The 17500-nt window shown below is 40.9% G+C and overlaps 1 protein-coding gene across 3 annotated transcripts in view; it reads left to right on the top strand.

Annotated features, from left to right (window-relative positions):
- LOC118947007 (dorsal-ventral patterning tolloid-like protein 1) overlaps positions 1-17500 on the top strand; it is a 136220-nt gene that overhangs the window by 93552 nt on the left and 25168 nt on the right. For all 3 annotated transcript variants that reach the window (XM_036971997.1, XM_036971998.1, XM_036971996.1), the window contains exon 13: positions 1141-1336. In XM_036971997.1, coding sequence (XP_036827892.1) covers positions 1141-1336 — 196 coding nt within the window. The remainder of the gene's footprint in view (positions 1-1140; positions 1337-17500) is intronic.

Raw genomic sequence — 17500 nt, 5'->3', positions numbered from 1 at the left:
CGGTACCCCCTGTATATAGTCTGCACATTGACTCTGTATCGGTACCCCCTGTATATAGTCTGCACATTGACTCTGTATCGGTACCCCCTGTATATAGCCTCCACATTGACTCTGTAGTGGTATCCCCTGTATATAGTCTCCACATTGACTCTGTACCGTAATACCCTGTATATAGCCTCCACATTGACTCTGTACCGGTACCCCCTGTATATAGTCTCCACATTGACTCGGTACCGTAACACCCTGTATATAGCCTCCACATTGACTCTGTACCGGTACCCCCTGTATATAGCCTCCACATTGACTCTGTACCGGTACCCCCTGTATATAGCCTCCACATTGACTCTGTACCGTAATACCCTGTATATAGCCTCCACATTGACTCTGTACCGTAATACCCTGTATATAGCCTCCACATTGACTCTGTACCAGTACCCCCTGTATATAGTCTCCACATTGACTCTGTACTGGTACCCCCTGTATATAGCCTCCACATTGACTCTGTACCGGTACCCCCTGTATATAGCCTCCACATTGACTCTGTACCATAACACCCTGTATATAGCCTCCACATTGACTCTGTACCGGTACCCCCTGTATATAGCCTCCACATTGACTCTGTACCGGTACCCCCTGTATATAGCCTCCACATTGACTCTGTACCGGTACCCCCTGTATATAGCCTCCACATTGACTCTGTACACAGCATTTCACTGTGAGGTCTACTACACCTGTTGTATTCAGCATTTCACTGTGAGGTCTACTACACCTGTTGTATTCAGCATTTCACTGTAAGGTCTACTACACCTGTTGTATTCAGCATTTCACTGTAAGGTCTACTACACCTGTTGTATTCAGCATTTCACTGTAAGGTCTACTACACCTGTTGTATTCAGCATTTCACTGTAAGGTCTACTACACCTGTTGTATTCAGCATTTCACTGTGAGGTCTACTACACCTGTTGTATTCAGCATTTCACTGTGAGGTCTACTACACCTGGTGAATTTATGTGTGTGTGTGTGTGTGTGTGTTTATGTGTCTGTGTGTGTGTGTGTGTGTGTGTTTATGTGTCTGTCTGTGTGTGTGTGTGTGTGTGTGTGTGTGTGTATTGTGTGTGTGTCTGTGTTTCCTCCTTCTAGATTGAGAGACATGACAGCTGTGCCTACGACTACCTGGAGGTGCGTGACGGCCCGGCCGAATCCAGCCCTCTGATTGGTCGATTCTGCGGGTACGACAGACCAGAGGACGTCCGCTCCACCTCACACAGCCTCTGGATGAAGTTCGTCTCCGACGGAACCGTCAACAAGGCCGGCTTCGCTGCCAACTTCTTCAAAGGTCTTTATGTCTGTGTGTCTTTATGTAGGGGTCTGTGTGTCTTTATGTAGGGGTCTGTGTGTCTTTATATAGGGGTCTGTGTGTCTTTATATAGGGGTCTGTGTGTCTTTATATAGGGGTCTGTGTGTCTTTATATAGGGGTCTGTGTGTCTTTATGTAGGGGTCTGTGTGTCTTTATATAGGGGTCTGTGTGTCTTTATGTAGGGGTCTGTGTGTCTTTATATAGGGGTCTGTGTGTCTTTATATAGGGGTCTGTGTGTCTTTATATAGGGGTCTGTGTGTCTTTATATAGGGGTCTGTGTGTCTTTATATAGGGGTCTGTGTGTCTTTATATAGGGGTCTGTGTGTCTTTATATAGGGGTCTGTGTGTCTTTATATAGGGGTCTGTGTGTCTTTATATAGGGGTCTGTGTGTCTTTATATAGGGGTCTGTGTGTCTTTATATAGGGGTCTGTGTGTCTTTATATAGGGGTCTGTGTGTCTTTATATAGGGGTCTGTGTGTCTTTATATAGGGGTCTGTGTGGTAATTAGTGTGTTTTTATGTAGGGGTCTGTGTGGTAATTAGTGTGTTTTTATGTAGGGGTCTGTGTGGTAATTAGTGTGTTTTTATGTAGGGGTCTGTGTGGTAATTAGTGTGTCTTTATGTAGGGGTCTGTGTGGTAATTAGTGTGTCTTTATGTAGGGGTCTGTGTGGTAATTAGTGTGTCTTTATGTAGGGGTCTGTGTGGTAATTAGTGTGTTTTTATGTAGGGGTCTGTGTGGTAATTAGTGTGTCTTTATATAGGGGTCTGTGTGGTAATTAGTGTGTTTTTATGTAGGGGTCTGTGTGTGGTAATTAGTGTGTCTTTATGTAGGGGTCTGTGTGTGGTAATTAGTGTGTCTTTATATAGGGGTCTGTGTGGTAATTAGTGTGTTTTTATGTAGGGGTCTGTGTGGTAATTAGTGTGTTTTTATGTAGGGGTCCGTGTGTGGTAATTAGTGTGTCTTTATGTAGGGGTCTGTGTGTGGTAATTAGTGTGTCTTTATATAGGGGTCTGTGTGGTAATTAGTGTGTTTTTATGTAGGGGTCTGTGTGTGGTAATTAGTGTGTCTTTATGAAGGGGTCTGTGTGTGGTAATTAGTGTGTCTTTATATAGGGGTCTGTGTGGTAATTAGTGTGTCTTTATGTAGGGGTCTGTGTGGTAATTAGTGTGTCTTTATGTAGGGGTCTGTGTGGTAATTAGTGTGTCTTTATGTAGGGGTCTGTGTGGTAATTAGTGTGTCTTTATGTAGGGGTCTGTGTGGTAATTAGTGTGTTTTTATGTAGGGGTCTGTGTGGTAATTAGTGTGTCTTTATATAGGGGTCTGTGTGGTAATTAGTGTGTTTTTATGTAGGGGTCTGTGTGTGGTAATTAGTGTGTCTTTATGTAGGGGTCTGTGTGTGGTAATTAGTGTGTCTTTATATAGGGGTCTGTGTGGTAATTAGTGTGTTTTTATGTAGGGGTCTGTGTGGTAATTAGTGTGTCTTTATGTAGGGGTCTGTGTGGTAATTAGTGTGTCTTTATGTAGGGGTCTGTGTGGTAATTAGTGTGTCTTTATGTAGGGGTCTGTGTGGTAATTAGTGTGTCTTTATGTAGGGGTCTGTGTGGTAATTAGTGTGTTTTTATGTAGGGGTCTGTGTGTGGTAATTAGTGTGTCTTTATGTAGGGGTCTGTGTGTGGTAATTAGTGTGTCTTTATGTAGGGGTCTGTGTGGTAATTAGTGTGTTTTTATGTAGGGGTCTGTGTGTGGTAATTAGTGTGTCTTTATGTAGGGGTCTGTGTGTGGTAATTAGTGTGTCTTTATGTATGGGTCTGTGTGGTAATTAGTGTGTCTTTATGTAGGGGTCTGTGTGGTAATTAGTGTGTCTTTATGTAGGGGTCTGTGTGGTAATTAGTGTGTCTTTATGTAGGGGTCTGTGTGGTAATTAGTGTGTCTTTATGTAGGGGTCTGTGTGGTAATTAGTGTGTCTTTATGTAGGGGTCTGTGTGTGGTAATTAGTGTGTCTTTATGTATGGGTCTGTGTGGTAATTAGTGTGTTTTTATGTAGGGGTCTGTGTGGTAATTAGTGTGTCTTTATGTAGGGGTCTGTGTGGTAATTAGTGTGTCTTTATGTAGGGGTCTGTGTGGTAATTAGTGTGTCTTTATGTAGGGGTCTGTGTGGTAATTAGTGTGTTTTTATGTAGGGGTCTGTGTGGTAATTAGTGTGTTTTTATGTAGGGGTCTGTGTGGTAATTAGTGTGTCTTTATGTAGGGGTCTGTGTGGTAATTAGTGTGTCTTTATGTAGGGGTCTGTGTGGTAATTAGTGTGTCTTTATGTATGGGTCTGTGTGGTAATTAGTGTGTCTTTATGTAGGGGTCTGTGTGTGGTAATTAGTGTGTCTTTATGTATGGGTCTGTGTGGTAATTAGTGTGTCTTTATGTAGGGGTCTGTGTGGTAATTAGTGTGTCTTTATGTAGGGGTCTGTGTGGTAATTAGTGTGTCTTTATGTAGGGGTCTGTGTGGTAATTAGTGTGTCTTTATGTATGGGTCTGTGTGGTAATTAGTGTGTCTTTATGTAGGGGTCTGTGTGGTAATTAGTGTGTCTTTATGTAGGGGTCTGTGTGGTAATTAGTGTGTTTTTATGTAGGGGTCTGTGTGTGGTAATTAGTGTGTCTTTATGTAGGGGTCTGTGTGTGGTAATTAGTGTGTCTTTATGTATGGGTCTGTGTGGTAATTAGTGTGTCTTTATGTAGGGGTCTGTGTGGTAATTAGTGTGTCTTTATGTAGGGGTCTGTGTGGTAATTAGTGTGTCTTTATGTAGGGGTCTGTGTGGTAATTAGTGTGTCTTTATGTATGGGTCTGTGTGGTAATTAGTGTGTCTTTATGTAGGGGTCTGTGTGGTAATTAGTGTGTCTTTATGTAGGGGTCTGTGTGGTAATTAGTTTGTCTTTATATAGGGGTCTGTGTGGTAATTAGTGTGTCTTTATGTAGGGGTCTGTGTGGTAATTAGTGTGTCTTTATATAGGGGTCTGTGTGGTAATTAGTGTGTCTTTATATAGGGGTCTGTGTGGTAATTAGTGTGTCTTTATGTAGGGGTCTGTGTGGTAATTAGTGTGTCTTTATGTAGGGGTCTGTGTGGTAATTAGTGTGTTTTTATGTAGGGGTCTGTGTGGTAATTAGTGTGTCTTTATGTAGGGGTCTGTGTGGTAATTAGTGTGTTTTTATGTAGGGGTCTGTGTGGTAATTAGTGTGTCTTTATGTAGGGGTCTGTGTGGTAATTAGTGTGTCTTTATGTAGGGGTCTGTGTGGTAATTAGTGTGTTTTTATGTAGGGGTCTGTGTGGTAATTAGTGTGTCTTTATGTAGGGGTCTGTGTGGTAATTAGTGTGTCTTTATGTAGGGGTCTGTGTGGTAATTAGTGTGTTTTTATGTAGGGGTCTGTGTGGTAATTAGTGTGTCTTTATGTAGGGGTCTGTGTGGTAATTAGTGTGTCTTTATGTAGGGGTCTGTGTGGTAATTAGTGTGTTTTTATGTAGGGGTCTGTGTGGTAATTAGTGTGTCTTTATGTAGGGGTCTGTGTGGTAATTAGTGTGTCTTTATGTAGGGGTCTGTGTGGTAATTAGTGTGTTTTTATGTAGGGGTCTGTGTGGTAATTAGTGTGTCTTTATGTAGGGGTCTGTGTGGTAATTAGTGTGTCTTTATGTATGGGTCTGTGTGGTAATTAGTGTGTTTTTATGTAGGGGTCTGTGTGGTAATTAGTGTGTTTTTATGTAGGGGTCTGTGTGGTAATTAGTGTGTCTTTATGTAGGGGTCTGTGTGGTAATTAGTGTGTTTTTATGTAGGGGTCTGTGTGGTAATTTATGTGTCTTTATGTAGGGGTCTGTGTGGTAATTAGTGTGTCTTTATGTAGGGGTCTGTGTGGTAATTAGTGTGTTTTTATGTAGGGGTCTGTGTGGTAATTAGTGTGTTTTTATGTAGGGGTCTGTGTGGTAATTAGTGTGTCTTTATGTAGGGGTCTGTGTGGTAATTAGTGTGTCTTTATGTAGAGGTCTGTGTGGTAATTAGTGTGTCTTTATGTAGGGGTCTGTGTGGTAATTAGTGTGTCTTTATGTAGGGGTCTGTGTGGTAATTAGTGTGTCTTTATGTAGGGGTCTGTGTGGTAATTAGTGTGTCTTTATGTAGGGGTCTGTGTGGTAATTAGTGTGCCTTTATATAGGGGTCTGTGTGGTAATTAGTGTGTCTTTATGTATGGGTCTGTGTGGTAATTAGTGTGTCTTTATGTAGGGGTCTGTGTGGTAATTAGTGTGTCTTTATGTAGGGGTCTGTGTGGTAATTAGTGTGTTTTTATGTAGGGGTCTGTGTGGTAATTAGTGTGTCTTTATGTAGGGGTCTGTGTGGTAATTAGTGTGTTTTTATGTAGGGGTCTGTGTGTGGTAATTAGTGTGTCTTTATGTAGGGGGTCTGTGTGTGGTAATTAGTGTGTCTTTATATAGGGGTCTGTGTGGTAATTAGTGTGTTTTTATGTAGGGGTCTGTGTGGTAATTAGTGTGTCTTTATGTAGGGGTCTGTGTGGTAATTAGTGTGTCTTTATGTAGGGGTCTGTGTGGTAATTAGTGTGTCTTTATGTAGGGGTCTGTGTGGTAATTAGTGTGTCTTTATGTAGGGGTCTGTGTGGTAATTAGTGTGTTTTTATGTAGGGGTCTGTGTGGTAATTAGTGTGTCTTTATGTAGGGGTCTGTGTGGTAATTAGTGTGTTTTTATGTAGGGGTCTGTGTGGTAATTAGTGTGTCTTTATGTAGGGGTCTGTGTGGTAATTAGTGTGTCTTTATGTAGGGGTCTGTGTGGTAATTAGTGTGTTTTTATGTAGGGGTCTGTGTGGTAATTAGTGTGTCTTTATGTAGGGGTCTGTGTGGTAATTAGTGTGTCTTTATGTAGGGGTCTGTGTGGTAATTAGTGTGTTTTTATGTAGGGGTCTGTGTGGTAATTAGTGTGTCTTTATGTAGGGGTCTGTGTGGTAATTAGTGTGTCTTTATGTATGGGTCTGTGTGGTAATTAGTGTGTCTTTATGTAGGGGGTCTGTGTGGTAATTAGTGTGTCTTTATGTAGGGGTCTGTGTGGTAATTAGTGTGTCTTTATGTAGGGGTCTGTGTGGTAATTAGTGTGTTTTTATGTAGGGGTCTGTGTGGTAATTTATGTGTCTTTATGTAGGGGTCTGTGTGGTAATTAGTGTGTCTTTATGTAGGGGTCTGTGTGGTAATTAGTGTGTTTTTATGTAGGGGTCTGTGTGGTAATTAGTGTGTTTTTATGTAGGGGTCTGTGTGGTAATTAGTGTGTCTTTATGTAGGGGTCTGTGTGGTAATTAGTGTGTCTTTATGTAGAGGTCTGTGTGGTAATTAGTGTGTCTTTATGTAGGGGTCTGTGTGGTAATTAGTGTGTCTTTATGTAGGGGTCTGTGTGGTAATTAGTGTGTCTTTATGTAGGGGTCTGTGTGGTAATTAGTGTGTCTTTATGTAGGGGTCTGTGTGGTAATTAGTGTGCCTTTATATAGGGGTCTGTGTGGTAATTAGTGTGTCTTTATGTATGGGTCTGTGTGGTAATTAGTGTGTCTTTATGTAGGGGTCTGTGTGGTAATTAGTGTGTCTTTATGTAGGGGTCTGTGTGGTAATTAGTGTGTTTTTATGTAGGGGTCTGTGTGGTAATTAGTGTGTCTTTATGTAGGGGTCTGTGTGGTAATTAGTGTGTTTTTATGTAGGGGTCTGTGTGTGGTAATTAGTGTGTCTTTATGTAGGGGTCTGTGTGTGGTAATTAGTGTGTCTTTATATAGGGGTCTGTGTGGTAATTAGTGTGTTTTTATGTAGGGGTCTGTGTGGTAATTAGTGTGTCTTTATGTAGGGGTCTGTGTGGTAATTAGTGTGTCTTTATGTAGGGGTCTGTGTGGTAATTAGTGTGTCTTTATGTAGGGGTCTGTGTGGTAATTAGTGTGTTTTTATGTAGGGGTCTGTGTGGTAATTAGTGTGTCTTTATGTAGGGGTCTGTGTGGTAATTAGTGTGTTTTTATGTAGGGGTCTGTGTGTGGTAATTAGTGTGTCTTTATGTAGGGGTCTGTGTGTGGTAATTAGTGTGTCTTTATGTAGGGGTCTGTGTGGTGATTAGTGTGTTTTTATGTAGGGGTCTGTGTGTGGTAATTAGTGTGTCTTTATGTAGGGGTCTGTGTGGTAATTAGTGTGTCTTTATGTAGGGGTCTGTGTGGTAATTAGTGTGTCTTTATGTAGGGGTGTGTGTGTGGTAATTAGTGTGTCTTTATGTATGGGTCTGTGTGGTAATTAGTGTGTCTTTATGTAGGGGTCTGTGTGGTAATTAGTGTGTCTTTATGTAGGGGTCTGTGTGGTAATTAGTGTGTCTTTATGTAGGGGTCTGTGTGGTAATTAGTGTGTCTTTATGTAGGGATCTGTGTGTCTTTATGTAGGGGTCTGTGTGTGGTAATTAGTGTGTCTTTATGTAGGGGTCTGTGTGGTAATTAGTGTGTTTTTATGTAGGGGTCTGTGTGGTAATTAGTGTGTTTTTATGTAGGGGTCTGTGTGGTAATTAGTGTGTTTTTATGTAGGGGTCTGTGTGGTAATTAGTGTGTCTTTATGTAGGGGTCTGTGTGGTAATTAGTGTGTCTTTATGTAGGGGTCTGTGTGGTAATTAGTGTGTCTTTATGTAGGGGTCTGTGTGGTAATTAGTGTGTTTTTATATAGGGGTCTGTGTGGTAATTAGTGTGTCTTTATGTAGGGGTCTGTGTGGTAATTAGTGTGTTTTTATGTAGGGGTCTGTGTGGTAATTAGTGTGTTTTTATGTAGGGGTCTGTGTGGTAATTAGTGTGTCTTTATGTAGGGGTCTGTGTGGTAATTAGTGTGTCTTTATGTAGGTGTCTGTGTGGTAATTAGTGTGTCTTTATGTAGGGGTCTGTGTGGTAATTAGTGTGTCTTTATGTAGGGGTCTGTGTGGTAATTAGTGTGTCTTTATGTAGGGGTCTGTGTGGTAATTAGTGTGTCTTTATGTAGGGGTCTGTGTGTGGTAATTAGTGTGTCTTTATGTATGGGTCTGTGTGGTAATTAGTGTGTTTTTATGTAGGGGTCTGTGTGGTAATTAGTGTGTCTTTATGTAGGGGTCTGTGTGGTAATTAGTGTGTCTTTATGTAGGGGTCTGTGTGGTAATTAGTGTGTCTTTATGTAGGGGTCTGTGTGGTAATTAGTGTGTCTTTATGTATGGGTCTGTGTGGTAATTAGTGTGTCTTTATATAGGGGTCTGTGTGGTAATTAGTGTGTCTATGTAGGGGTCTGTGTGGTAATTAGTGTGTCTTTATGTAGGGGTCTGTGTGGTAATTAGTGTGTTTTTATGTAGGGGTCTGTGTGGTAATTAGTGTGTCTTTATTTAGGGGTCTGTGTGGTAATTAGTGTGTCTTTATGTAGGGGTCTGTGTGGTAATTAGTGTGTTTTTATGTAGGGGTCTGTGTGGTAATTAGTGTGTCTTTATGTAGGGGTCTGTGTGGTAATTAGTGTGTCTTTATGTAGGGGTCTGTGTGGTAATTAGTGTGTCTTTATGTAGGGGTCTGTGTGGTAATTAGTGTGTCTTTATGTAGGGGTCTGTGTGGTAATTAGTGTGTCTTTATGTAGGGGTCTGTGTGGTAATTAGTGTGTCTTTATGTAGGGATCTGTGTGTCTTTATGTAGGGGTCTGTGTGTGGTAATTAGTGTGTCTTTATATAGGGGTGTGTGTGGTAATTAGTGTGTCTTTATGTAGGGGTCTGTGTGGTAATTAGTGTGTCTTTATGTAGGGGTCTGTGTGGTAATTAGTGTGTCTTTATGTAGGGGTCTGTGTGGTAATTAGTGTGTCTTTATGTAGGGATCTGTGTGTCTTTATGTAGGGGTGTGTGTGTGGTAATTAGTGTGTCTTTATATAGGGGTGTGTGTGGTAATTAGTGTGTCTTTATGTAGGGGTCTGTGGGGTAATTAGTGTGTCTTTATGTAGGGGTCAGTGTGGTAATTAGTGTGTCTTTATGTAGGGGTCTGTGTGGTAATTAGTGCGTCTTTATGTAGGGGTCTGTGTGGTAATTAGTGTGTCTTTATGTAGGGGTCTGTGTGGTAATTAGTGTGTCTTTATGTAGGGGTCTGTGTGGTAATTAGTGTGTCTTTATGTAGGGGTCTGTGTGGTAATTAGTGTGTCTTTATGTAGGGATCTGTGTGTCTTTATGTAGGGGTCTGTGTGTGGTAATTAGTGTGTCTTTATGTAGGGGTCTGTGTGGTAATTAGTGTGTTTTTATGTAGGGGTCTGTGTGGTAATTAGTGTGTTTTTATGTAGGGGTCTGTGTGGTAATTAGTGTGTTTTTATGTAGGGGTCTGTGTGGTAATTAGTGTGTCTTTATGTAGGGGTCTGTGTGGTAATTAGTGTGTCTTTATGTAGGGGTCTGTGTGGTAATTAGTGTGTCTTTATGTAGGGGTCTGTGTGGTAATTAGTGTGTTTTTATATAGGGGTCTGTGTGGTAATTAGTGTGTCTTTATGTAGGGGTCTGTGTGGTAATTAGTGTGTTTTTATGTAGGGGTCTGTGTGGTAATTAGTGTGTTTTTATGTAGGGGTCTGTGTGGTAATTAGTGTGTCTTTATGTAGGGGTCTGTGTGGTAATTAGTGTGTCTTTATGTAGGTGTCTGTGTGGTAATTAGTGTGTCTTTATGTAGGGGTCTGTGTGGTAATTAGTGTGTCTTTATGTAGGGGTCTGTGTGGTAATTAGTGTGTCTTTATGTAGGGGTCTGTGTGGTAATTAGTGTGTCTTTATGTAGGGGTCTGTGTGTGGTAATTAGTGTGTCTTTATGTATGGGTCTGTGTGGTAATTAGTGTGTTTTTATGTAGGGGTCTGTGTGGTAATTAGTGTGTCTTTATGTAGGGGTCTGTGTGGTAATTAGTGTGTCTTTATGTAGGGGTCTGTGTGGTAATTAGTGTGTCTTTATGTAGGGGTCTGTGTGGTAATTAGTGTGTCTTTATGTATGGGTCTGTGTGGTAATTAGTGTGTCTTTATATAGGGGTCTGTGTGGTAATTAGTGTGTCTATGTAGGGGTCTGTGTGGTAATTAGTGTGTCTTTATGTAGGGGTCTGTGTGGTAATTAGTGTGTTTTTATGTAGGGGTCTGTGTGGTAATTAGTGTGTCTTTATTTAGGGGTCTGTGTGGTAATTAGTGTGTCTTTATGTAGGGGTCTGTGTGGTAATTAGTGTGTTTTTATGTAGGGGTCTGTGTGGTAATTAGTGTGTCTTTATGTAGGGGTCTGTGTGGTAATTAGTGTGTCTTTATGTAGGGGTCTGTGTGGTAATTAGTGTGTCTTTATGTAGGGGTCTGTGTGGTAATTAGTGTGTCTTTATGTAGGGGTCTGTGTGGTAATTAGTGTGTCTTTATGTAGGGGTCTGTGTGGTAATTAGTGTGTCTTTATGTAGGGATCTGTGTGTCTTTATGTAGGGGTCTGTGTGTGGTAATTAGTGTGTCTTTATATAGGGGTGTGTGTGGTAATTAGTGTGTCTTTATGTAGGGGTCTGTGTGGTAATTAGTGTGTCTTTATGTAGGGGTCTGTGTGGTAATTAGTGTGTCTTTATGTAGGGGTCTGTGTGGTAATTAGTGTGTCTTTATGTAGGGATCTGTGTGTCTTTATGTAGGGGTGTGTGTGTGGTAATTAGTGTGTCTTTATATAGGGGTGTGTGTGGTAATTAGTGTGTCTTTATGTAGGGGTCTGTGGGGTAATTAGTGTGTCTTTATGTAGGGGTCAGTGTGGTAATTAGTGTGTCTTTATGTAGGGGTCTGTGTGGTAATTAGTGCGTCTTTATGTAGGGGTCTGTGTGGTAATTAGTGTGTCTTTATGTAGGGGTCTGTGTGGTAATTAGTGTGTCTTTATGTAGGGGTCTGTGTGGTAATTAGTGTGTCTTTATGTAGGGGTCTGTGTGGTAATTAGTGTGTCTTTATGTAGGGGTCTGTGTGGTAATTAGTGTGTCTTTATGTAGGGATCTGTGTGTCTTTATGTAGGGGTCTGTGTGGTAATTAGTGTGTCTTTATGTAGGGGTCTGTGTGGTAATTAGTGTGTCTTTATGTAGGGGTCTGTGTGTCTTTATGTAGGGGTCAGTGTGGTAATTAGTGTGTCTTTATGTAGGGGTCTGTGTGGTGATTAGTGTGTCTTTATGTAGGGGTCTGTGTGGTAATTAGTGTGTCTTTATATAGGGGTCTGTGTGGTAATTAGTGTGTCTTTATGTAGGGGTCTGTGTGGTAATTAGTGTGTCTTTATGTAGGGGTCTGTGTGGTAATTAGTGTGTCTTTATGTAGGGGTCTGTGTGGTAATTAGTGTGTTTTTATGTAGGGGTCTGTGTGGTAATTAGTGTGTCTTTATGTAGGGGTCTGTGTGGTAATTAGTGTGTCTTTATGTAGGGGTCTGTGTGTCTTTATGTAGGGGTCAGTGTGGTAATTAGTGTGTCTTTATGTAGGGGTCTGTGTGGTGATTAGTGTGTCTTTATGTAGGGGTCTGTGTGGTAATTAGTGTGTCTTTATATAGGGGTCTGTGTGGTAATTAGTGTGTCTTTATGTAGGGGTCTGTGTGGTAATTAGTGTGTCTTTATGTAGGGGTCTGTGTGGTAATTAGTGTGTCTTTATGTAGGGGTCTGTGTGGTAATTAGTGTGTTTTTATGTAGGGGTCTGTGTGGTAATTAGTGTGTCTTTATGTAGGGGTCTGTGTGGTAATTAGTGTGTCTTTATGTATGGGTCTGTGTGGTAATTAGTGTGTCTTTATGTAGGGGTCTGTGTGGTAATTAGTGTGTCTTTATGTAGGGGTCTGTGTGGTAATTAGTGTGTCTTTATGTAGGGGTCTGTGTGGTAATTAGTGTGTCTTTATGTAGGGATCTGTGTGTCTTTATGTAGGGGTGTGTGTGTGGTAATTAGTGTGTCTTTATATAGGGGTGTGTGTGGTAATTAGTGTGTCTTTATGTAGGGGTCTGTGTGGTAATTAGTGTGTCTTTATGTAGGGGTCAGTGTGGTAATTAGTGTGTCTTTATGTAGGGGTCTGTGTGGTAATTAGTGTGTCTTTATGTAGGGGTCTGTGTGGTAATTAGTGTGTCTTTATGTAGGGGTCTGTGTGGTAATTAGTGTGTCTTTATGTAGGGGTCTGTGTGGTAATTAGTGTGTCTTTATGTAGGGGTCTGTGTGGTAATTAGTGTGTCTTTATGTAGGGGTCTGTGTGGTAATTAGTGTGTCTTTATGTAGGGATCTGTGTGTCTTTATGTAGGGGTCTGTGTGGTAATTAGTGTGTCTTTATGTAGGGGTCTGTGTGGTAATTAGTGTGTCTTTATGTAGGGGTCTGTGTGTCTTTATGTAGGGGTCAGTGTGGTAATTAGTGTGTCTTTATGTAGGGGTCTGTGTGGTGATTAGTGTGTCTTTATGTAGGGGTCTGTGTGGTAATTAGTGTGTCTTTATGTAGGGGTCTGTGTGGTAATTAGTGTGTCTTTATGTAGGGGTCTGTGTGTGGTAATTAGTGTGTCTTTATGAAGGGGTCTGTGTGTGGTAATTAGTGTGTCTTTATATAGGGGTCTGTGTGGTAATTAGTGTGTCTTTATGTAGGGGTCTGTGTGGTAATTAGTGTGTCTTTATATAGGGGTCTGTGTGGTAATTAGTGTGTCTTTATGTAGGGGTCTGTGTGGTAATTAGTGTGTCTTTATATAGGGGTCTGTGTGGTAATTAGTGTGTCTTTATGTAGGGGTCTGTGTGGTAATTAGTGTGTCTTTATGTATGGGTCTGTGTGGTAATTAGTGTGTTTTTATGTAGGGGTCTGTGTGGTAATTAGTGTGTCTTTATGTAGGGGTCTGTGTGGTAATTAGTGTGTCTTTATGTATGGGTCTGTGTGGTAATTAGTGTGTCTTTATGTAGGGGTCTGTGTGGTAATTAGTGTGTCTTTATGTAGGGATCTGTGTGTCTTTATGTAGGGGTCTGTGTGGTAATTAGTGTGTCTTTATGTAGGGGTCTGTGTGGTAATTAGTGTGTCTTTATGTAGGGGTCTGTGTGTCTTTATGTAGGGGTCAGTGTGGTAATTAGTGTGTCTTTATGTAGGGGTCTGTGTGGTGATTAGTGTGTCTTTATGTAGGGGTCTGTGTGGTAATTAGTGTGTCTTTATATAGGGGTCTGTGTGGTAATTAGTGTGTCTTTATGTAGGGGTCTGTGTGGTAATTAGTGTGTCTTTATGTATGGGTCTGTGTGGTAATTAGTGTGTTTTTATGTAGGGGTCTGTGTGGTAATTAGTGTGTCTTTATGTAGGGGTCTGTGTGGTAATTAGTGTGTCTTTATGTATGGGTCTGTGTGGTAATTAGTGTGTCTTTATGTAGGGGTCTGTGTGGTAATTAGTGTGTCTTTATGTAGGGGTCTGTGTGGTAATTAGTGTGTCTTTATGTATGGGTCTGTGTGGTAATTAGTGTGTCTTTATGTATGGGTCTGTGTGGTAATTAGTGTGTCTTTATGTAGGGGTCTGTGTGGTAATTAGTGTGTCTTTATGTAGGGGTCAGTGTGGTAATTAGTGTGTCTTTATGTAGGGATCTGTGTGTCTTTATGTAGGGGTGTGTGTGTGGTAATTAGTGTATCTTTATATAGGGGTGTGTGTGGTAATTAGTGTGTCTTTATGTAGGGGTCAGTGTGGTAATTAGTGTGTCTTTATGTAGGGGTCTGTGTGGTAATTAGTGTGTCTTTATGTATGGGTCTGTGTGGTAATTAGTGTGTCTTTATGTAGGGGTCTGTGTGGTAATTAGTGTGTCTTTATATAGGGGTCTGTGTGGTAATTAGTGTGTCTTTATGTAGGGGTCTGTGTGGTAATTAGTGTGTCTTTATGTAGGGGTCTGTGTGGTAATTAGTGTGTCTTTATATAGGGGTCTGTGTGGTAATTAGTGTGTTTTTATGTAGGGGTCTGTGTGGTAATTAGTGTGTCTTTATGTAGGGGTCTGTGTGGTAATTAGTGTGTCTTTATGTAGGGGTCTGTGTGGTAATTAGTGTGTTTTTATGTAGGGGTCTGTGTGGTAATTAGTGTGTCTTTATATAGGGGTCTGTGTGGTAATTAGTGTGTTTTTATGTAGGGGTCTGTGTGTGGTAATTAGTGTGTCTTTATGTAGGGGTCTGTGTGTGGTAATTAGTGTGTCTTTATATAGGGGTCTGTGTGGTAATTAGTGTGTTTTTATGTAGGGGTCTGTGTGGTAATTAGTGTGTCTTTATGTAGGGGTCTGTGTGGTAATTAGTGTGTCTTTATGTAGGAGTCTGTGTGGTAATTAGTGTGTCTTTATGTAGGGGTCTGTGTGGTAATTAGTGTGTCTTTATGTAGGGGTCTGTGTGGTAATTAGTGTGTTTTTATGTAGGGGTCTGTGTGGTAATTAGTGTGTCTTTATGTAGGGGTCTGTGTGGTAATTAGTGTGTTTTTATGTAGGGGTCTGTGTGTGGTAATTAGTGTGTCTTTATGTAGGGGTCTGTGTGTGGTAATTAGTGTGTCTTTATGTAGGGGTCTGTGTGGTGATTAGTGTGTTTTTATGTAGGGGTCTGTGTGTGGTAATTAGTGTGTCTTTATGTAGGGGTCTGTGTGTGGTAATTAGTGTGTCTTTATGTATGGGTCTGTGTGGTAATTAGTGTGTCTTTATGTAGGGGTCTGTGTGGTAATTAGTGTGTCTTTATGTAGGGGTCTGTGTGGTAATTAGTGTGTCTTTATGTAGGGGTCTGTGTGGTAATTAGTGTGTCTTTATGTAGGGTTCTGTGTGGTAATTAGTGTGTCTTTATGTAGGGGTCTGTGTGTGGTAATTAGTGTGTCTTTATGTATGGGTCTGTGTGGTAATTAGTGTGTTTTTATGTAGGGGTCTGTGTGGTAATTAGTGTGTCTTTATGTAGGGTTCTGTGTGGTAATTAGTGTGTCTTTATGTAGGGGTCTGTGTGGTAATTAGTGTGTCTTTATGTAGGGGTCTGTGTGGTAATTAGTGTGTCTTTATGTAGGGGTCTGTGTGGTAATTAGTGTGTCTTTATGTATGGGTCTGTGTGGTAATTAGTGTGTCTTTATATAGGGGTCTGTGTGGTAATTAGTGTGTCTTTATGTAGGGGTCTGTGTGGTAATTAGTGTGTCTTTATGTAGGGGTCTGTGTGGTAATTAGTGTGTTTTTATGTAGGGGTCTGTGTGGTAATTAGTGTGTCTTTATTTAGGGGTCTGTGTGGTAATTAGTGTGTCTTTATGTAGGGGTCTGTGTGGTAATTAGTGTGTTTTTATGTAGGGGTCTGTGTGGTAATTAGTGTGTCTTTATGTAGGGGTCTGTGTGGTAATTAGTGTGTCTTTATGTAGGGGTCTGTGTGGTAATTAGTGTGTCTTTATGTAGGGGTCTGTGTGGTAATTAGTGTGTCTTTATGTAGGGGTCTGTGTGGTAATTAGTGTGTCTTTATGTAGGGGTCTGTGTGGTAATTAGTGTGTCTTTATGTAGGGATCTGTGTGTCTTTATGTAGGGGTCTGTGTGTGGTAATTAGTGTGTCTTTATATAGGGGTGTGTGTGGTAATTAGTGTGTCTTTATGTAGGGGTCTGTGTGGTAATTAGTGTGTCTTTATGTAGGGGTCTGTGTGGTAATTAGTGTGTCTTTATGTAGGGGTCTGTGTGGTAATTAGTGTGTCTTTATGTAGGGATCTGTGTGTCTTTATGTAGGGGTCTGTGTGGTAATTAGTGTGTCTTTATATAGGGCTGTGTGTGGTAATTAGTGTGTCTTTATGTAGGGGTCTGTGTGGTAATTAGTGTGTCTTTATGTAGGGGTCAGTGTGGTAATTAGTGTGTCTTTATGTAGGGGTCTGTGTGGTAATTAGTGTGTCTTTATGTAGGGGTCTGTGTGGTAATTAGTGTGTCTTTATGTAGGGGTCTGTGTGGTAATTAGTGTGTCTTTATGTAGGGGTCTGTGTGGTAATTAGTGTGTCTTTATGTAGGGGTCTGTGTGGTAATTAGTGTGTCTTTATGTAGGGGTCTGTGTGGTAATTAGTGTGTCTTTATGTAGGGATCTGTGTGTCTTTATGTAGGGGTCTGTGTGGTAATTAGTGTGTCTTTATGTAGGGGTCTGTGTGGTAATTAGTGTGTCTTTATGTAGGGGTCTGTGTGTCTTTATGTAGGGGTCAGTGTGGTAATTAGTGTGTCTTTATGTAGGGGTCTGTGTGGTGATTAGTGTGTCTTTATGTAGGGGTCTGTGTGGTAATTAGTGTGTCTTTATGTAGGGGTCTGTGTGGTAATTAGTGTGTCTTTATGTATGGGTCTGTGTGGTAATTAGTGTGTCTTTATGTAGGGGTCTGTGTGGTAATTAGTGTGTCTTTATGTAGGGGTCTGTGTGGTAATTAGTGTGTCTTTATGTATGGGTCTGTGTGGTAATTAGTGTGTCTTTATGTATGGGTCTGTGTGGTAATTAGTGTGTCTTTATGTAGGGGTCTGTGTGGTAATTAGTGTGTCTTTATGTAGGGGTCAGTGTGGTAATTAGTGTGTCTTTATGTAGGGATCTGTGTGTCTTTATGTAGGGGTGTGTGTGTGGTAATTAGTGTGTCTTTATATAGGGGTGTGTGTGGTAATTAGTGTGTCTTTATGTAGGGGTCTGTGTGGTAATTAGTGTGTCTTTATGTAGGGGTCAGTGTGGTAATTAGTGTGTCTTTATGTAGGGGTCTGTGTGGTAATTAGTGTGTCTTTATGTAGGGGTCAGTGTGGTAATTAGTGTGTCTTTATGTAGGGATCTGTGTGTCTTTATGTAGGGGTGTGTGTGTGGTAATTAGTGTGTCTTTATATAGGGGTGTGTGTGGTAATTAGTGTGTCTTTATGTAGGGGTCTGTGTGGTAATTAGTGTGTCTTTATGTAGGGGTCAGTGTGGTAATTAGTGTGTCTTTTTGTAGGGGTCTGTGTGGTAATTAGTGTGTCTTTATGTAGGGGTCTGTGTGGTAATTAGTGTGTCTTTATGTAGCGGTCTGTGTGGTAATTAGTGTGTCTTTATGTAGGGGTCTGTGTGGTAATTAGTGTGTCTTTATGTAGGGGTCTGTGTGGTAATTAGTGTGTCTTTATGTAGGGGTCTGTGTGGTAATTAGTGTGTCTTTATGTAGGGATCTGTGTGTCTTTATGTAGGGGTCTGTGTGGTAAT

Source organism: Oncorhynchus mykiss, unplaced genomic scaffold (assembly GCF_013265735.2).
Source record: "Oncorhynchus mykiss isolate Arlee unplaced genomic scaffold, USDA_OmykA_1.1 un_scaffold_87, whole genome shotgun sequence".
NCBI lineage: Eukaryota > Metazoa > Chordata > Actinopteri > Salmoniformes > Salmonidae > Oncorhynchus > Oncorhynchus mykiss.
This window is presented reverse-complemented; position numbering and strand designations above follow the sequence as displayed.